This window comes from Aphidius gifuensis, linkage group LG5 (assembly GCF_014905175.1).
Source record: "Aphidius gifuensis isolate YNYX2018 linkage group LG5, ASM1490517v1, whole genome shotgun sequence".
Taxonomy (NCBI): domain Eukaryota; kingdom Metazoa; phylum Arthropoda; class Insecta; order Hymenoptera; family Braconidae; genus Aphidius; species Aphidius gifuensis.
In genome coordinates this window covers 8968660-8990882 of record NC_057792.1, presented here as the reverse complement: position 1 = coordinate 8990882, position 22223 = coordinate 8968660, and the positions used below count along the sequence as shown (strand labels likewise).

Sequence of the window (22223 nt, the reverse complement as noted above, 5' to 3'; positions counted from 1 at the left end):
ACAAGTGCCTGGGAGCAGATAGGGTACTCCCGGTAATGCTCCGAAAATCAATGCACTAAGAGCCTTTAGAGCATTACGTCGAGATATATACCGAGGTGCAAGACGAAGGTGTCTATACCCAAACCGGGAAAGGCGGATAAGGAACAACCCAGAGCGTATAGACTGATCAGCTTCTTCCATGTTCGAGGCGTTGGATAGGTTTGCAACAGATGAGATACAGATTAGTGGACCTTGCATGGTCTACAGTTTACCTATCAGCTAGGGAATTTGGTCGATGCGCTACTCCATAGGCTTGTGGATATATTTATGGATATAAAAAAGCTTTTAACAAAATAGAAGTCACTGATATAGTGGCAAATAGGCTGTGACAGTGGGATCCTAGGGGGTGTCTTATCTCTGCCGCTGTAGTGTCTAGTAGTAGTGGATCTGGACCTATTGTTTGGTAGAAGAAGACTTGGCAGGTAGAAGCCAGGAGTCTTCTAGAACAGGTCAGGCGCTGAGTGGCATCACAGAAGGTTAACTCTTACCGGTGCGCCGGGGGCATTGTCTACCATGACCAGTTCGTGACAAGACTGGCAAGGACTGGAAGGGAGACTGGCACTATGCTTGGTGAACTAAATGCGCTGAGTCCCACTTGTAGGAGCTAGGCAGGACTACATGAAAGAAAGATACTGCTTTAAGGAGGTTATACACAAATTCATTGCGGGTGTTGCGGGGAGCTTCTGACGTCACAGTCTCAAGTGAAACTTGGCTACACTGTAAAATAATAAAGTGTAAAGCGCCTGCGCCCCGTATACAATATATGGGATTGCGGGTATGTGTGTGTGTTTGAACATGCCATACATTGCCACATCTAATTTTTGTAAAGTTTATAATTAATTTCTCATTAGTTGACCGATCAACATATGAAAATTTTTCGCGCAATTAATAAAACTCGGTTTCTAGTATATGTGTGATTTTTTTCAAGACTTTTTCATCATTTTTTCTATCCGAAAAAAATGGTTGAAATCTCCATAAGAGCCAATGTTAAATATTATTTTCAATAATTAATTAAAAAATAACTAGATCAATCTTGGTGAAGGGATGATAAGAGAAATTAGACATATAGGCAGCGCAGAATAAAGTAAGTTCAGGCCATGCTCAGATTTCGGTGCCTCCAGAAGCATTTTTCTGAACTGGAGGAGATAATGAAGCTTTCAATGTGTGCGATCTCAGCTTTTCGGAATTCCACTTTATAGAATGACCATTGTCAAAATTATGATTATCAGCAAATATCTTTACCTGAAGCTCAAGATGACTTTCAGCTTTTGGGTTTCAGTTATGTTTACGATTGAGCTGAAAAATATTATGTTTTTTTATGATGTTTTCTTTATTGATAATGTCTAAATTATTATTGTAATAACTTGTGGATGGTTCAGTTAAAGAGAAACATTTACTTCTTGTCTTTTAATTACCGGTATTCCCGATCTTCAAAATATTTTGATAACTGGCCACCAAATCATGTATCAAGGCAAAGCTAATCAAAATCTTATTATGCAGCCCTCTGCACAACATTACAAGAGATCTTATAGTTGGTAGGCATAACTTTTTTTTTTTTTTTTTATAAAAACATCTTTTACCAAAATCAAATGATTCCAGATCTATCTAGAATGTATGCATTTAAAAACATATGGCCTTATAGTAGAAAATCTTACGAACGGGCAATAAGAAAAAAACTCAAACATTAAAAAAGATTACATCGTTCAGTAACAAAAACGATCAATAATCAGATTTAGCGGAAGCCAAACAAATAATTCGATTATTTTTATATATTGAAAAACAAATGATTCATTCTATTAAAATAAATTATACATTGTAATGAAACAAAAATCAAGAGGCACGGTAGTGCCTCGCGTCAAGTATGAGAAAAAAAAAAAAAGTGGGAGAAACGAGATTAACTACCGTGTTTATATATTATCGACACAAAGCTAACCCTAACCCTCCAATTTCTCGGGAAATTATTTTAAAATATGATTGATCAGATAAATATATTATGTCTTCTGATCATTTTATTAAATCAATATCAAACTTTTTATTTAAAAAAAAATCAGATTTTTTAGTTGTATACTTTTTTTTTAAACTTTAAAATCAATTTCAGAAATTGAGGGTCTGGATGCAATAACACGTCGAGCGCTCGAAGTCAAGAAAATGCTATGTTGCTGTGGGTGGAAAATAAGAAAAATTAAAATTAAAAATAAAATACAGTCGTCGATAAAATTAAAAAGTACATATTTTTCTCCAAATAAACTTTTTATATAGTAGTGGTTACGAGATAAAAAATAAAAACGAAATTTTTTTTTTTGAAAAAATACTTTTAATCATATATCGAGACAACAAAAAGTAATAAATCGACTTGAAAATTTTGACTGTAACTTCATTATAAGCTACCGATTACAAGTTATAGCAAAAATTTTTATTCATATTGTTTAATTTTTGATATATGATTATTCAATGTCGAGGAAAATTCGGTAATTCAATGAAAGTCAGGAAGAAATATTCAAAATTAAGTAACTTGTCGTATGGCAATATTGTTTGGCAGTATATCAAGAAGTTTTAGTACTGAATATTTTAATAATTATTTACTGAGTTATTAATTTAACAACAAATTGCGAGCTGCCGTTAGGGCTATGTATGTGATCGTCAGCCTCTCGCGAACGCGTATGTTCGCGCGTTTGTATATCCATAAAAATACAAACAGTATACGCGCAATTTGTTGTTAAGTAACTCAGTTAATAATTAATAAAAATAATCTGAAAATTTGTAAAAAAACTTGATATACTGCTCAACAATATTGCCACTGACAAGTTACTCATTTTAAATTTCTAAAACTCTTTTTCATTCAAGTTAGACAGTAATTTTTCCTCGACATAAATATTATAATAAAAATAAAACAATAATTGTGATTTTAATCGGCCAGCATAATGAAATCAAAATTTAAAATATTAAAATCTCGAGAATTATATGTTAAAAACATTTTTAAAAATTTCGTTTTTACCACATCTCATAAAACAGTATCGTAAAAAAAGTTTATTTGAAGAAAAACATAATATTTTTAATTTATCGACGACATGACGACCCAATTTTGAGCCGCTTGAACCACAGCAACACTCAACGGCCTATGACTTCGAAGCGCTCGGCACGTGTTATGCCCATCCAGACTCCCAGTATTTAGTTTTACTTGATATTTCCTGAAAAACTCAGGGCACTCTGACAAACATTAAAAACCAAAATTAAATCAAAGCATTATGGCTTCCAAGTCCAGAGTAATTCAACAACCTTATAAAATAAAATGGAGCAATAATAGTAGAATGGTGTGAGAGAACCTTTATTTATATCAGTACAGTACAGTATTCAATATCGCAGCGATGGTGCGCGCGCCATATGCCGTTGGGATATGGGCGCGAATCCTGCTCATCAGGTGTGCTAATGTACTAATATACAACATACACATGTCTGCTGATAAACGTGACCTTTTGTTTATACATCCTTTTGTCTTTATCGTGCCTTTGTTTCTTGTGCCTTTTGGAATATATTATTTGATTGATGTGAAAACTATTCTGTCTTCTGATCATCTTATAAATTAATTGAAACTTTTTAATAAAAAATAAAAACAGATTTTTAAGATGTATACTTTTTTTTTAAACTTCAAAATCATTTTCAGAAATTGCGTTTTTCTTGAAGATTATTTAAAACCTTACTGCACTCTGACAAACATTATAAAACCAAATCAGATCAAAGCAATATGGTTTCCAAGTCCAGAGCAATTTGACAACATTATAAAAATAAAATTGTGCAAGGTCATAGTAGATGGTGTGGAAAACCTTTATATTTACTGCAGTATCCAATATCGCATCGATGGCGCAAATTAAATAATGATATTTTAAGCTATTTTCCCAAGTCACATGTTATTGTTTATTTTTCTTTCCGTCAAGTTTAATGAGTTTTTTTTTTACAGGATATGTAAATGGAAATATGAAATATTTTTATTTACGAAATTATTTACGAAAGGATTTATTTTTGAATATCAAAATCAGCTGCCAAAAGCATCTGTCTATAGAGCATAAAAGCTAACATATTTAGATGGTGTAAAAAAACCTTTATATATGTCAGTATAGTATTCAATATCGCATCGATGGTGCGCGCGCCATATGTTGTTGGAATATAGGCGCGAATCCCAAGTCTGTAAAGTTAGCACATACATTATAGCACAATCAAACCAGACTATAAAAAACAAAAAAAACGCACAAAAATTGCGGATTCCGCACAAAAAACGCATATAATTCGCACGTAACTCCTGATATAGTCCGGTTTGATTGTGCTATAATGTATGTGCTAACTTCACATACCTGCAAATTCTGTCATGCTAATTATGCTAATATATACAACATACACATGTTTGCTGATGTACGTAACCTTTTGTTTATATATCTTTTCGTTTTTATTGTGCTTTTGGGAATATATATATGTTATTATGTTATTATATAAAAAATATTCATAATTATATATTTATTTGGTTTAAATTCGGATATTAATTGTCAAGGTAATTAATAGTATAATAATACAATAAATAAATAATATCAATATAAATTGATGCATATAGTAATTAAGGTTGAATGTAAGTCCCATCGTCGAATAACTTTTTTGTGCTAAAGGGGCTCGCCCCAGCCCATGCTTTTTTAAAATAAATTGGTGCCTTCTATGCCTAAAATCTGTGTCCGTTACTATCACATCTGTAGTAGTATGAGTGTACCTGGCCTACACGAACACACACAACTACGACTGCAGCAGTAAAGTGAAGTAAATTTCGGAGTTAATTAATCGTTTGCGATTGAATATCTTCTAAAAAACACGGTAGAAATTGATGATTTTTTTTTTTAAATTTTCGTAATTAAAAAAACTACAAATCTAAATCAAATTTAGTAATTTCGAGTAGAGGGGTTTTTAGATACAGATCAAAACGTAGGTTTTCCGTTTACGGCCGTCTTAAATCGGTCAAGTTTATTTCACGGTTGAAAAATTTGAAAAAAATTCTATAAAATAGAGAAATGTTCTAGCTAGCGATTAAAAAAAAAATTAGCAAAATCGAGTAGAGGGAATTCGTATTTACATTCAACCTTAAGTAAATTTTATAAATTTGTATTTGTGTGCAATTGTGTGATATTTTGGTGACAATTCATTTACATTTACAAATGAAAAACAATAGAAGAAAAGAATGAAATTAAATGTAACCAGTGCAATAAAATTTTTAGTGGAAAAAGAAGTCTTTATGCTTATACAAGTTGAATTTATAAAATTGAGCTGGTTAAGACAATAACTGAAAACGAAACTTGTGTAAAGCTGTGATGAAAAATATGCAAATAAAACAAACTTGTATTATCACTATTCACATTTTCATCAAGTCTCAGATTATCAAACTATAAATTGTCCATTCGTAGGTTGTGATGAATCTGTGAATATATAAGTATACTTATTTAAAACTGAGAAAACACATTTGAAACAAGCATCATTATCCAGTGAAGATGGAAGAATTCGCTTTTCTTAATGATGATAGTGATTACAATGTTATTTGTTCATTTATTCATTTTATTGATAATAATTAGTGTGATATTTTTTAATATAAATTATATTTATTCATTGTAAAATATATTATTTATACAGATATCATGGATTGGAAGGGTAGAGTTGAAACTAAAAAGGCTGCACCTTTATAATAAAAGATACGAAAAGCAGAGTTTTGGTAATTCCAACACCAAAAGACAATACATCTGCAACTGCAACTTTAAAAAATTCAAAACCACTGTATGTCCATCTATGATGGATGTTAAGATCCTGACAATAATAATCAAAGTAAGGGTGCGAACTCACGACAAGCTAAAATTTCCGCTTATAAACACATATAAAAATAACCAAAAAGTAACTAAATTCACTAAATTATCACTGAATTAACTACTATTTACTTCAGTAAATAGTAAATAATTCATAACTGCAAATTCGTGGTGTCTCTCCGTGACTGCAGAACAAGCTTGACACCACCAAGCTTGTTCTAAAATCACGGATTCGCGATAAATTTAGTAAATTTAGTTACTTTTTGGTGATTTTTATAGCCGCCATGTTTACAAGCGGAAATTTTAGCTTAATGGTCCTATAAAATAGATGTCAAGTATTGGCTATTTGATTGTAGAAAACCTTTAATTTTCGAAAAAAAACTGTTTTTGAAATAATTCCATGTTAAATAAAGTGTATTTTATATTTTGTTATTTTTGGCTTATTATTATTATTTTATTATTGTTTTATCAATTATCGATATTTTATATATTTTTTCATTGTTGTCAAGTGTATTAAATTTTAGAGCGGTAAGTTTTCTCGCTCACTGACGAATCGAGTCTCCGTTCGGTCTCTACGACTTCACAGCTCTATGGTGTTATTTATTTTTCATTAGCAATGTACAATTGTAGCTACGAACAAAAGCATTTAGAAAAATGTGAATCGTGTTCATATGCAAATGTTTCCTTGTCGAAGGAATTTATGATAAATCTTTTAATACCAAATAAAAATAACACATTCACTTTACAAGAACTTATTGATTAACCACTATCCTTGTGGCACGAAGGGGTTGGTACATGTGTCGATTGTTTTAGATCAACGAAAATTCTAAGAAAGATTAAAGTCCTCAAAATTAATGATATCATTGTTTTAAGTCTACTCTACATTGTGAAGTGTTGAATCCTCACTTTACTTTTTTTTATAATTTAATTTAATTTCAAACAATAATTTAAAAGATAGACACGAGATTTATATTTAATATTAATAATAATGAAACAATTTATTTAACAAGTAGAATATGTAATATGACAATTTAACAAGACACAATATGTATATATTTTACTAATTGTGATATGGCAAAGCCAAATCACAAATACAAATTTTAATTAATATTCTCAATGTTTTTCGGACGCACTCGATGGTGGCCGGACAAGAAGCGAAGAGAGCATAGTCTCAAGCAACAAGACATAGTGAGGGTTCTCGTACCCACACATAGATACATAGCTAACACCTCACTGACTATGTCACATGACATGCCAGTGTGGTGGGAGACATCAAATATTCTATCTCGCTACAACATCAATAAATTTCAATGGTCAAGTAAAAATGATAATTGCTTAATCAAAGGAATACCCACTTCTAAAATTCACGTTTGTGGTTCTACCAAGAAGACTAGAAAGAAGGAGAGTCAACTCCGTACATTGGAAATGGGACAAAATATGTCCTGTACCTCGAGCTTCTCAAATTTGCCAATTTGGCGCTGATTGGGTTCTACGTATAAAGTTAGTTATTTTGTCAGTTATTTCCGCAAGAATACTAGCTGGATAAAAATTGATAATTTGTTTGTTGCTAGCTTGTACAAAGCTTGTAAGTTAAAATTTTAAAGAGTTATGCAAAATATAAAAAAACAGCAATTTTGTTTTTTTGTTTATTAGCAATCTTCCAACGACATTAAAAACAATTTTCAACTCGATTATTATAAATTCCGTCATTCTTAATATCCTGGCGAAAAATCGCATCCATGATTTGTTCTTAGTTTTCTTATTATTTGACTTTGAAAATTATACGGTGATCGTTTTTTGTTAATAACAAATTAACTAACAATTGAAATTACTTTTAGTAAGTCCCCGGTTTTAGTATTTTCATAGACAAATAATTTGGTCTTAATACGATTCTTCTAACTTTATTACTTTACAAGATATGATCATTTAAAAAAAAACGTGTATGAATTCAATACTATAGGCTTTGCCTACGTAAAAAATATTGCTTTCTAAAACTTCGTAAAAGATTTAATTGAACGTGGAGAAAATCTTGAATTTCACTACGGTGCCACATCATCAAGGGTCTATCTTCTGACTATTAAAATATTTATTATCATTTTAACAAAAAAAAACAATTTTTGTCTTGGAAAATTAAAATATACCATAGAAATTTATATAAAAATTACAACAAAAATAAATCCAAGTAAATAAAAATACAAGTTAAAATAATCCAGCTTTAAAATTAAATTGCACCATAGCAAAAATTTGGTTTGTGTTTATGAAATTTTACTCTGTTGGTGTGGACAAAATTAAAATGACTGAAAATTTACAACTCCCTAGCAAAAATGGCGACACCGATTCGACACCAATCCGACAGTCGGTTTGTGCACTGATCTCATACAAAAACGACACACGACTATAAGAATTTCTAAGTCACAAAAATAAATAGTAAAAAGCATTTGAAAAATAAAATATCATGTCTAAAAATTTCTAAATAATATTCTTATAATTTAAGACACATTAGAATTTTTTTTAAATAATTTTTTTATTGAAAAAACTCAATTCTGTTTATGTATTAAAAGTGAGGTTAGCTGTCAGAATCGAACACGTACACGACTGTGAGATTTTACAATTCTCACACAATTCCGACATAATTTCGACACACGACTGTGAGAATTGTAAATCCGACACAATTCCGACAGACGTACGACAGTAGATTTTTATTTTGTATTTAATATAAAAAAAAAGCATTTTATTAATAAAAATTTTTGTTCAATATTAAAGTTATAATATTTTAATAATTTTAGGCATATTAGTTTTTTTTTCTTTGAATAAATTTTGACAAAAAAAATAATTGGAAACATGGGAAACCAAATACATGGTTTCATTACAAATTAGATTCGAGTTACAAAAATACCAAATACGTGGGAAACTGATTAAATGTATTAGTTTTAAAAAAAAAGTATTTAAAAAAAAACCTTTCTTAACCTCATAAAAAAACCAAAAAATGATAATTTTCTAATAAAATAATTTTAAAAAAATCTAATATGCCTATAATTATTAAAAGATTATAATTTTATTATTTAACAAAAATTTTTGCAAATTGCAAATTCTCACAGACGATTCCAATTATTTTTTTTGTCAAAATTTATTCGAAAAAAAAAAATCTCATATCCCGGAAAAAACGGTTTGTATACAACCATATACAATCATATATGGTTGTATACAAACTCATACAGTTGTATACAACCATATATGGAATTTATAGATCAAATTCAAGAATGGTTGTATACAAACATAGATAGTTGTATACAAACATAGATAGTTGTATACAAGTTTATATGCCGTGACTTTCAAAAATTTATCAATATCATAAAAAAAAAAAATTTATAATTATTTAATCAATTAAATCTTTTTGTTTATATATTTGATGATTTATTTGACCGAAAAAATTACACCATAAATACTTGACTTTACCGGGACTTGAACACGGTATCTTCTAGTTGAAACACCAGAGCCTTACTTACCTAACCACGGCAGCTACAATTGAAAATTAGGAAAATTTGTCTTACTTAAATATTCATTATAATCATAGCAATCCAAGGATCAACTAACACTATCGGCCGATATATGCATTTCATTTAAATTGTTTCGTATACCCCGGAATGTATTGTCATAATTTATGAAAAAAATTTTTTATCCCTGAAATTTTTGTTTCGTAAAAAAAATAAGTAGCTGTTATATATTATTAAACAAACACCCTTCCAATATTAAATACATAATAGCGGTTCTTAATATATTTTTATATACATGGAAAGAATGAAAAAAAATCATTGTTAGTGACCCGAATAAAAATCGATGAATGGCAAGTCATAGGTTGGTCAGTCTTCAATGTGCTATACTGAGTTGTAAAATTGTATATAATTTTAAAAATGTCCATATATGTTTGTATATAACCGTATATAATTGTATACAAGATAAATAAAGTAAGCTACTAAGTTGTATAGTTGTATGTGATTTTATAAATTCATATATAAACATATATAAATATATACAGTTGTATATGTCAATATATGTTTGTATATAACCATATATGATTGTATACAAGATTAATAAACTAAGCTACCAAGTTGTATGGTTGTATATGATTGTATATAGTTGTACATAGTTGTATAGGGTTATATATAGTTGTATATAGTTGTATATGGTTGTATATAGTTGTATACGGTTGTATATAGTTGTATATGGTTGTATATAGTTGTATATGGTTGTATATGGTTGTATATAGTTGTATACGGTTGTATATAGTTGTATATGGTTGTACATGGTTGTATACAAACAGTTTATACCTCATATATGAGTTTATATAATTGTATAAACTTATATATGGTTGTATACAAAGTCACTAAAATAATCAACTTTCCATATACATCTATATACGATTGTATATGTTTGTATATATGATTGTATATGGTTGTATACAAACCGTTTTCCCCGGGATGCCTAAAATTATTAAAATATTATAACTTTAATATTGAACAAAAATTTTTATTAATAAAATGCTTTTTTTTATATTAAATACAAAATAAAAATATACTGTCGTACGTCTGTCGGATTTGTGTCGGATTTACAATTCTCACAGTCGTGTGTCGGAATTGTGTCGGAATTGTGTGAGAATTGTAAAATCTCACAGTCGTGTACAGATAATTCTGACAGCTAACCTCACTTTTAATACATAAACAGAATTGAGTTTTTTCAATAAAAAAATTATTTAAAAAAAATTCTAATGTGTCTTAAATTATAAGAATATTATTTAGAAATTTTTAGACATGATATTTTATTTTTCAAATGCTTTTTACTATTTATTTTTGTGACTTAGAAATTCTTATAGTCGTGTGTCGTTTTTGTGTCGTTTTTGTATGAGATCAGTGCACAATCCGACTATCGGCATTTTCGCTAGGGCTTACCATAGTAAAAGTTTGATTTTCTCAGAAATCCTGTAGGTGTCACTAACAAATACAAAGCAACGTATAGTTAAAATTCTAATGAGCTATAGCAAAATTTAATGACAGACTCAGAAATGTCAAGTGCCGTTTCTTTTTAGTAATGGAAAAGAGGTAATAGAAAAATCAAGTATATATATAGTAGATATATCTTGGTAATGTTCATTAATAAATTTTATTTTCCATACTCGCGAGGTATCTTGTCATACGATGCCACTGCATCATCATAAGTATCTACACTGAATCACCTGAGCCATGTGCCAACAGTTCATTATTCGTCATAAACACGCCCACACAAATAATTTTATCACCCTGTTGATAAATAGCCTGACATACAGCATAATTAACATAATCATGGTTCTCAATTATACTCTCTCTCTCTCAATTGCCTATCTTAAAATTACCTCAACCATGCTGTATCAATTATTAATTGCTCACTACAAAAACACTTGCAAAAAAAACAAAGTCATTGCACTCAATCAACACTGTAATAACTTAACACGTTACTTATAGTTGAAGTACAAATACACTTTATCACAATACATTCAATTGCAGCAATATTTCGTTCAAACTTTTAGACAATAAAACTTATCATCAATCAATCAATCTTTCTTACTGTTCCAATTATTTATTTTTTCACTTATAAATATTCAGAATTATCAAAGACGAGTAAACGAAATTCAATCTGAAATTAATATCTTGAATGGAAATATTCTCGTATAACAATTATCATGAAACAACCATCAAAATACAAATCATTAAATGGAACAGAACGATTTTAAGAAATCACTTCACGGTATTATCAACAATGAATTCAAACAAAAGATAGGGAAATAGATTGCCATTGAGGTAAAAGTAATAATTATTAATAATTAACGTAAAATTCTTAATACTTTACTTGGACGTTAACTCGAGGCTTCTGTGTGAAATTCTGGAATTTAACTGACACATTCCAGTACTGGTCTTTCGTTGAGAGACGTTTAGTTTAGAATGATTCTATTAAATTTAAAGTTTTGAATGAAATTGCAGAGACGTTTTAAGGGTTTATCAAATTGATGATTTTTTTTTTTTTCAATTTTGAGCGGAACTTTCAGAATGCTTGATCAACACTGGTCATCTCTGAATTTCGTCAGCCTTTTTCTCCGTTTCCATCAGTAACCATCATAAATTAATGCACAAAACATTGCCAGAAACATAAACGTTTCTAGCCGTGTCAAAACATTTTCCGCTCTTTTATGATTTTCTCTGATTCACTCCGATTTTTTCCGAAAATTACTGAAGTGAAATTTCGAAGAAAAATCGGAGTAAGCGAAAAATCATTCATTCCGATTATCTCCTATTTTTTTCTATTTTCTCCGAATTTCTCCGATTTTTATCCGCGCATCACTCTGACTTTTCAAAATTGAAGAAATTCGGAGAAAGCATTTTCACCAGGGTATCCAAACACACACAATTTTTTATCGACGATATACTGGATGAATTATTTGAAAGTAATGTTATACTTGTAATTATAATTTGTAGTTATTTTAAACCAATTAAGACGATAACTTTCTGTTGTCTTTAAATAAAGTTAAATCTATAGTTCTACCGCATGTGTTCAACCATTTATTATTAACATACAATCCAGAGTTGCTGATTCCTTACATCAACAATTTTTTGCTAATGAACACTTTACAAAACTATATACACTAACATTTTTTTTTTTTTTTTTCAGTTTTATTTTTATATATCCTAATAACATTTTTTTCATTATTTCTAATTTCATTATTAACATATTTTTTGCAATAAAACAACATTCATGTACCTTGACTTGATTATTGAACCATCGTGATCAAAATTCATACCCGCACGGAAAGAATTTTCCCGAGAAAAAAAAAGTCATAAATTTTCATAAAAAATGAGTATAATTCCGAACTAGTAGAATCAGATACCATTATTTAGTTTTTTTGAATGTATAATTAAGATAATCTCGGGGTACACTGAGAAAAAAAATGTCTGCATTTAAGAGAAAAGTTGCTTAAATATAGCAAAATTTTGCTTGAAAGTTTTAGGCTTTGATTTAAAAAAAAAATGTATTAAATTGAGCATAATATTTTTTAATTAAAGCAATTTATTTGCTTTAATTTAAGACAGCTTTCTATTTATTTAAGAGAAAAGAGAATTAATTTAAGAGAAACTTTGCTGAAAAGGAAGCAAAAATATCCTTTAAATCAAGCGAATAAGCGGTCTAGTTAAAACAAAAGTTGCTAAAATTAAATGACATTTGATTTTATTTAATGGGTAAATCGTTTAATTTAAGGATAATATTGATTGAATTAATAGAAAATTGTTTTTATACAAATGATAAATGAATTAATTTAAAAAAATTATGAATCAATTCAAGACAAAAAGCGATCTAGTTAAGACACAAGTTGCTAAAATTGAGCGACATTTCATTTAATTTAATGGGTAAGTCGTTTAACTTGAGGAAATTATCGATTAATTTAAAAAAATTATGAATCAATTTAAAGCAGAAAAGCGTTCTAATCAAGACGAAAGTTGCTAAAATTGAGCGACATTTCTTTTAATTTAATGGTTAAGTCGTTTAATTTGAGGATAATATTGATTAAGTTAATAGAAAATTGTTTTTATACAAAAGAAAAATGGATTAATTCAAAAAAATTATGAATCAATTTAAAGCAGAAAAGCGATCTAATCAAGACAGAAGTTGCTAAAATTGAGCGACATTTTATTTAATTTAATGGTTAAGTCGTTTAATTTAAGGAAGTTATAGATTAAATTAATAGAAAATTGTTTTTATTTTTGATTAAAAGAAATGAAAATAAAAAATTATTTTTATTTTTCCTTTTTTTTCAGGACTTTTTTTTTTTTACCTTTGAAGATTTAATTGTTTTTTTTTTTTTGTCCTAACCGAGCTTCGAACTTCTGCCTGAAACCTATCTAAACCTATACTTTTAAAACCAGTGCGTTGCCCTGAACATCGCGCGTTAACGTATCAGGACAAAATTATGAAGCCCTTAAATCAAAAGTTTCATCACATCCCGATAGCTGGTTGGTTTTATTTTTTACATGTAATTGTTTAAATTTTTATTAATACATCTTTCTGTCACTTTATTTAACAGCAAGAAAAGACAAGAAAAAATACCTATCTCACTATAGGCACTTGGTTATTTTATTTTAGATGTCTTCTTAAAATATTTTATACATATATCGTAAAAATTTTTTCTTTCTCAAAATCAGTTGAATATTTATTACTATTTATTGAGAAGACATCTAAAATAAAATAACTAAGTGCTATATGAATTTTCGCTAGTTATAATGAAAATTTAAACATTAAAAAATAAAACTCGATGTAATGATTCAGGGAAATTTTAATATTACGATGATATTTTAAATAGGTTTAAATGATCAGAAAGACTCGGTTAGTTAAAAAATAATTACTTCAAGTGTAAAATAAAATAAGTCCTGAAAAAAGGAAAAAATAAAAATAATAATTTTTACACAAATCTATTTAATAAAAACATTATAATTTCCTTAAATTAAACGACTTAACCATTATTAAAATAAATGATGTAATCGCTTTCTGCGGTTCAGAATTCTGAAGAATTTCCTCAAGTTAAACGACTTACCCATTGAATTGAATCAATTGTTGCTTAATTTTAGCAACTTGTGTCTTAACTAGATCGCTTTTTGTTTTAAATTGATTCATAATTTTTTTGAATTAATCCATTTTTCTTTTGTAGAAAAACAATTTTCTATCAACTTAATCAATATTATCCTTAAAATAAACGACTTAACCATTAAATTAAAAGAAATGTCGCTCAATTTTAGCAACTTTCGTCTTGATTAGAACGCTTTTCTGCTTTAAATTGATTCATAATTTTTTCAAATTAATCGATAATTTCCTCAAGTTAAACGACTTACCCATTAAATTAAATGAAATGTCGCTCAATTTTAGCAACTTGTGTCTTAACTAGATCACTTTTTGTCTTGAATTAATTCATAATTTTTTAAAATTAATTCATTTATCATTTGTATAAAAACAATTTTCTATTAATTCAATCAATATTATCCTTAAATTAAACGATTTACCCATTAAATAAAATCAAATGTCATTTAATTTTAGCAACTTTTGTTTTAACTAGACCGCTTATTCACTTGATTTAAAGGATATTTTTGCTTCCTTTTTAGCAAAGTTTTTCTTAAATTAATTCTCTTTTCTCTTAAATAAAAAGAAAACTGTCCTAAATTAAAGCAAATAAATTGCTTTAATTAAAAAATTTTATGCTCAATTTAATACATTTTTTTTTTAAATCAAAGCCTAAAACTTTCAAGCAAAATTTTGCTATATTTTAGCAACTTTTTCTCTCAGTGTAACCCCGTGAAATAGTTCGGTTCCGTCAATTCCTGTGAACATTATCTCAGTGGCCCACAGGATGACCTCGGGGTTACTACTGAAGATTATTTCACAGTATTATTTTCACACTGTGAAAAAATGAAAAAAAAAAATTCTTTTGTAGCTTACAATATAATTTCTTTGTCTACATTAATTCCGTAGCAACATCTTTCCTTTAGCTACTTATTGTTCTTAGTTTTTTTTTTATTCAAAAAATTAATAAAACACAAGCTTGTAATTCATCTTAATAAATGAAATTATATCATAGGTAAATCAAAGGGTTAGACTTAAGCTATAAGAATGTAGGTCACAAATCCTGCCAATTCGTTGTCATTCCTCCAGATAATCAAAGAAAAATTTTCTCCGTGCGGATTCAGCATTATTGAATATTTTATTGTTTTCAATCATTCTTAGGTTTATTATCCAGCACTGAATTAAAAGGCGGTGAATTTGGAACATAAAGTGCCAATTTAAAAGTATACTTATGCAAAAAAACACTATTTAACTGATAACACTTGAAAATCAAAGAAATTGATTATTCGTTTTCATTTTTTCAAGAAATTGCTGTTATAGGTGTTTTACTTTTCATTGTTTGTCAAGTAATTTCAATAAGTACTTGTCATGGATTTATTGATTTTTTTGAACTTTTGATTGTTTCTACTTATCATTTTTCATTCACTGAACTAAATGCATCCATCATTTTATTTTTTTACGTTAAATATTTATTATATTAGATAATACTCATTTAATTATGTTCCTTATTTCAAGGGGTTATTTATAATAGAAATCATGATGTCAAAATTTATTAAACCAGGCATAATTCACGTGAAATCACAAGTAAATTTGATGTAAATTGATATATTGTCGAGAACTTATACCGGTGCGTCTGCAATTTATCTCGGGGTAGAAAATCTTTTTAAAATTAAGTTTTCATATATTCCACATAAATAAATGAAATTATATTTATATGTATATGTATATGACAAAAAATATATTGAATGTTGAAACTATATTTGAAAATGTAATTAAAAAGTTCCGTCAATAATAATATCATTATACACTTATAAAATCACCAATATTTCAAATCTGATTTGAAATATTGGAATCATCGGCAATTTCATTTAAAATGGAACCATGATGTCATCGAAATTCTTTATGAATAAAACCTCAGCTTATTTAATGAAAATTACGGGAGCACATGCGAGACGATAACTAGATTTCTTTGGCTAATTTTCAATATTTAATAATCTACACTGAGAAAAAAAATTGCTGTATTCATAAGAAAAGTTGCCGAAAAGTTGAAAATTTTAGGCTTCAAGTGAAAAAAAAATTTATTAAATTGAGTAACTTTTTTTTTAAGTTAAGGGATTGTCTTATCCTTTTTTTTTATTTTTTTGAGTAGGTTTATGAAATGGTTATCTATCTTATGTGAAAATTCAACGTGTCCTCGAATCATTTGTATATAAAATCAATTTTCTTTGAAATTAATATATTATTTATTCTAAGATTTCAAAGTTTTAGAAAGTTAATTTTTTGTTAAGCTGCTAAAACAAAGAAAGAATATTATGAAAGTTTAAAAATTAAAATATGTTTTTTCAGGATTTTTGCTCTCTGCTATTAGCGTACAAGTTGAAAGTTGTTTACTTTGATTATCATTAACTTTTTTACTAGCTGGGACAGATTTTTGAAATATATATTTATGACTATATATTTCATAAACCTACTCTAAAAATTGAAAAAAAACAAACAACAAAACCATCAAGAGTTGTTTGATCTCCCTTAAGTTAAAAAATATTTTACTCACATGAATAAATTTTTCTTTCAACAGGGAGCCCAAAGTTTTCAAGAAAAACTGATATTTTTCAGCAACTTTTTCTCTCAGTGTAATTTATAGCTGATAGTTTCAAGAAAAAAAAATTCTATTATTTTATTCAGGTAACTTTTTGTTTTGAGTGATACATCGAATGTAACAAGAAATAAATTTCTAAACTTGAACCACTCTGCATCTTGACTCGAACACTATTATAATTATAATAAACAGTTAAATTCTTGTTTCAATCACCAAAGGGTAGTTAAAGAAATGCTGTAAAAAAAAATATTTCTCAAGCTACAACTTCTTGCTGCAACGGAAAAATCTTAATAAGCCATTTTTTTAAACATCTTCCATAATTATTATTGATAATTATAAATTTTTAACTATAGAAGATGAGCCACGTAATAAATGGATTCGCAATCATTTAAACTGATGAATTTTTGGAGTTGTCAATTGAACGCAAGTGAGACTTTTAAAAATCATACAACGTAATTCAACAGTATTCAAACTTGATTGCCGGATTTAGTTTTTTTTCTAAAAAATATCTAGCTTGATAAAATATATATATATAATAAAAATTCATTGATTTATTTTAAATTTGCAAACGATTGGAATTCATTTAAAACTTCTTGACTGTTAAATAAATATATGCATATGAGTAAAAAATGTTATGAGTTTTTTTCTAGAAATTTTATGTGGAAAAATTTGGCACATAGTTAAATTGAAAGCATTTCATTATATGTTCACGTTTACCTTTCTTACTGTAAATTAGTCAATCCAAATAAATTAATAATGAACAGAGCCACGAAGTTCATCTGTTATTTTACCTTCTTATAAATGCCATAGCAAGGTGCTGGAATATAGTTCAAAAAATGGCAATTGAAATGCTCGTACAACTTGAAAATGTTCTCAAAAAAAGGCCTCATGTTTTTGGCCTCCAAATTTTTTAAACTAAAACACGAGGCCATTTTTGAAGCCAAAACCTGAGGCCATTTTTTTAAGCTATTTTTGAGTTGTACAAGCATTCTTATTGTTATTTTTTTTAGACTACGTTGCTATGACATTTACAAGAAACAACAGACGAACTTCCTGGTTCTGATGATGAATCAAAAAGCAACTAACCCATTGAAATAAATATAACAGTATTATTATATTATTGGTTACACAACAATAGGCTGAAAATCATATCTGTTACTCCCTGGTAGAAATCGGTGTCGACTTTCGACATGGCCATGACGGATCGACGTCGATATTTGAGCTCAAAGCGACGTCGAAACCTTACGTTAAATCGAAGTCAGTCCAGATGGCGCATCAGTCGATATTATTATTATCATCATTTACGAAAACAAATTAACTCCAAAAAATACTTTTGTTCATGTTGGTCAACAGATCTATAAATTCTATTTGAAAAAATACTAATTCAAACGGGTCTTTTTTTTTAAGGAATAATATAGAATCATATGCAATTGTCACGCCACCTTAATCGAGGTCGAATCGACGTCATTTCGAGCTTGATCACCGAGCTTGATGTCGATTCGAGCACGTTCAGCGTAACGTTTCGACATACGTGCGATGTCGAATAAGGATGTCGAATCGACATCCGAGCTCGAAACCGTAGCTCAATTCGACGTCGTTCGGATATGGGATTTCTACCAGAGGCTTGTTTTTAATTTTAATCGACAATTCATCTATTTTCTTATTTTTTAAATTTCAAAGTTATTTTTTATACTATTCGTTTTTTTGTTTAATATTTAGGTTCAGGTACTCTTTAATCGAACTCAAATGTACTCCCTAATTGAAAACTGAAATTATTCAAATATTACATAGTACAGTCTATTATTATTCGATGGCCCAATATATATTATTAGTTAATTGATATCAAGTAAATCATAATTTGCACCATTGAAGTTATTGATCAATTGATTTTATGAATTTATCTTTAAGCAGTCCAACATTCAATCAATAACTATAATCACTTTTCTATTAAGGGAGTTCGAACATAAACTACTAAGTGTCAAAGGGTGTTATTAGGATACCTATATCACACATAATAAAACTTTATTAAATTTCACTTTGCCACTTTCTTTTTTGTTGGTTGGAAAGTCATGTTATCCAATTATACAGATCCAGTTTTTACTTTTAGAAACAAGAACATTTATTTCTTTGTAATTATAATTCTTCATAATACTACAGAAAGTTTTTATATTTAGAACTAAGAAGTTTTTGACTTAATCCAAAACAATTTTTTAATAATTCTAATCCATTTTTTTTGTCAGAATAAACTTTTTAGATGACAGAAGTTCCTTTAGTGTACATTTAGTTCGAACTCCCTTAAAGAAATTTTTCTATCATTTGTCATAAACTCATAAAATATTGAAGTTTTTTGTAATTCTTATTGATAAGATAAAGCTACAACTTGTAATGAGTTGTCACTGCTTTTAAGAGATGAGTGACAGATAACTTACTGCGTCTTGAAATTATTCTGAACCAAGCAAATAATTGATTTTTTTTTTTTACAGATGATATTTTTTATTTTTGAAACTTGAGAGAGTTATTAAGATTTATTTTTCACTGTCACTATCGTGTTTTGATATAATACATATAATATATATATATTATATATGTTTCTTTAACTTGATTATTAGAGCCTGAATCATTTTTTGATAACCTTATATTTTAGAATTAGGCTGATTTATTTTGAGCTCACAATTGATTAAGGGTCTGTCGTAACTTTTTCTTCTAATTTTTTTTATTTTAATCTGTTTTTCATTATATCTTTTTTAGTCTATTTTATAACTGCTATTTATCATTAACACGATGTTCTTGTGATCGTTTCCGAGTTTACCAAAAAATATTAGTTATTTCTTTGACTATGAGTGTTAATGAGAACAAAAATGCAAAATTATCATTCTGCTGTTAAATATTTATATAATATTAAATCTTGGTATTCAACAAATTTGTTATATACTGTACAATCAGATCATGTTATAAATTGGCACGAAATATGATCTAATTGAAATATACGCTCTAATAAAAAATGGAATAGTGAACAAAAAAAAAGAATTTGAATCAAATATCCGTGATTGACAGAAGAATATAAAAATTGTTATATTTATTAGATGTGGACAAATTAATTTGAGTAAAACTGAATTTCATGAGCCTTGTTATTATAACTATTATTCATCTAAGTTAATTGATTAGTATAGATCTCTCTTTCCAAGCACCGTGGTACTTAAGGCGGAACGTCAATAGTTCAAGTAATATTTCCTTCACCGATTTTGCTAAATCTAATGTCAATGGCTAAGTGAAATAATTAGTTATTGAGTCAATTCATTCCATAATTTTCCACCTTTCCAGATCCGAGTGAATTACTTGACGATTTTCACACACAAGCATAGAAAACATAAGCACGTTTTCAATTGAATCACATTCAATTCTCATTTATGACTCACATCAGCTATAACGTACATTTGATTCTTGAAACTTTTATGTGTCGCTATGAATTTTTGAAAAGTCTTTACAACAACTAAAATTTCAGGCTATCCTATTTAGGGTATGTTAAGGTATCAAGAACAGGTTTAGATCAGGAATAAGTCAGGTTTCCGGGAATAAGGTGTTTCTGCTTCTGATGAGAATTAGAGGTCAAACAGGATATTCTTAACATTTTTCCTCTCGGGATATTGACACGCTTTTGGGTTGAAGTTAATTCCCCTGCGTTTCTAAGTGTCTTGATAGAAGGGCCCTTATTTTTTTTTCCAAGTATTGTTATAAGGGTCTCTTCTATGAAGCCAAAAAGTTATCTTACCTTGGAACTTACATTCCGCCTTAAAACGGTTTCTGGATAATATTGGATTCATTATTAATCAGTTTATCAATTATCATGATTACATTAAATACTTTTGAATGTTTCTACTGTCGAGCTATATTATACACCATAAAATTTTTATAATTATTAGTATCGCTATTGTTTTATGTTATTATAGTTTGAACCAAGGTATTAGAAACTAAATTCACTCATTCCTCTTATTTTTTCAGACTTACCGAAAACTCATTTTTTTTTTCAATACAATGTAATTAATTATTACAGAATTATACATTAATATATTACATGTTTCAGGATCGTAGTGAGACAATTTTTGCTTCCCTTAAAAATTGTGTCTAGTTTCTTTGAATCACCGATGAAAGACTCGAGGAAGCCAATCTAGAGGCTCAATCTAGTTTAGCTTCTTCGAAATTAATTCATGAAATCAAGATTCAAAAAGAAACAGATCTACGATCCTGATAGAAATTTCCAAGTCGCATTATACTGTTCATCCAGGAAAAATAATGGTTTAAACTGGTGAACGTATAAACGATTAGCAGCCATGATTTTATAATATATTTACTATACACTAAAATACTGACGAACATTGAATACTTCTATTTTTTTGAATAACTTGATAAATATTTTTATTTAACATAAAAATAGATGAATATAATTTCTTTTTTCTTCAAAACATTTAATCTATATTGAAAACAGACGTATATTTTTTGTTTTTAAATATGAATTTTCAATTTAAATAATATTTAATATAAGTAAAGTGACTAGTTATCTCGATTATTCGTAAATATTACAATGGCAATTTGAGGTTAAATATATATTTATAGATTGATAAAAAAAAAAAAAAAAAAAGCACGAAAATCTTTTGTAATCACGGATATATGTTTTCTTTTTTTAAATTCTATTGCTTTGTCAGTGAACAAACAAAATATGATTTTCTGTTATCAAGTACTCAACTGTAATCTTTGGTACTCGTAATCGATCACAATTCATATGGATTATACTTTAAAACTTCGCTGTAATGATAAAACTAACTTACATGATAATTTTTTTTTTAGACAACATTTTTCGGTTTTATATGAAACTCTTACAAATATCCTAAGGTTGCGTAGGTCTTCACATAAGGTTTTTCAACCGTACAATTTTCTCTGAAAAAAAAAAAAATGTTTTTTTGATCAATATTTTTTGAGGTAAATTGATTTTATAGAAGGGAAAAATGTAAAATTAATGGATATTGCAATAAAAGTAAATGTAAGTTATGTCAAATATGTATCTAAATAATTTTCAAAAATCTGAATTATAAAAAAATTACATAAATCACAAAAAAATAAAATGATATACCATATAT

At 28.2% G+C, this 22223-nt stretch overlaps 1 protein-coding gene across 3 annotated transcripts in view; it reads right to left on the bottom strand.

Moving 5' to 3' along the window:
• Positions 1-16232: 16232 nt before the first annotated feature.
• LOC122857494 (regulator of G-protein signaling 9) overlaps positions 16233-22223 on the bottom strand; it is a 29436-nt gene continuing 23445 nt past the window's right edge. For all 3 annotated transcript variants that reach the window (XM_044159688.1, XM_044159687.1, XM_044159689.1), the window contains exon 13: positions 16233-22023. In XM_044159688.1, coding sequence (XP_044015623.1) covers positions 21963-22023 — 61 coding nt within the window. In that variant the 3' untranslated portion in view covers positions 16233-21962. The remainder of the gene's footprint in view (positions 22024-22223) is intronic.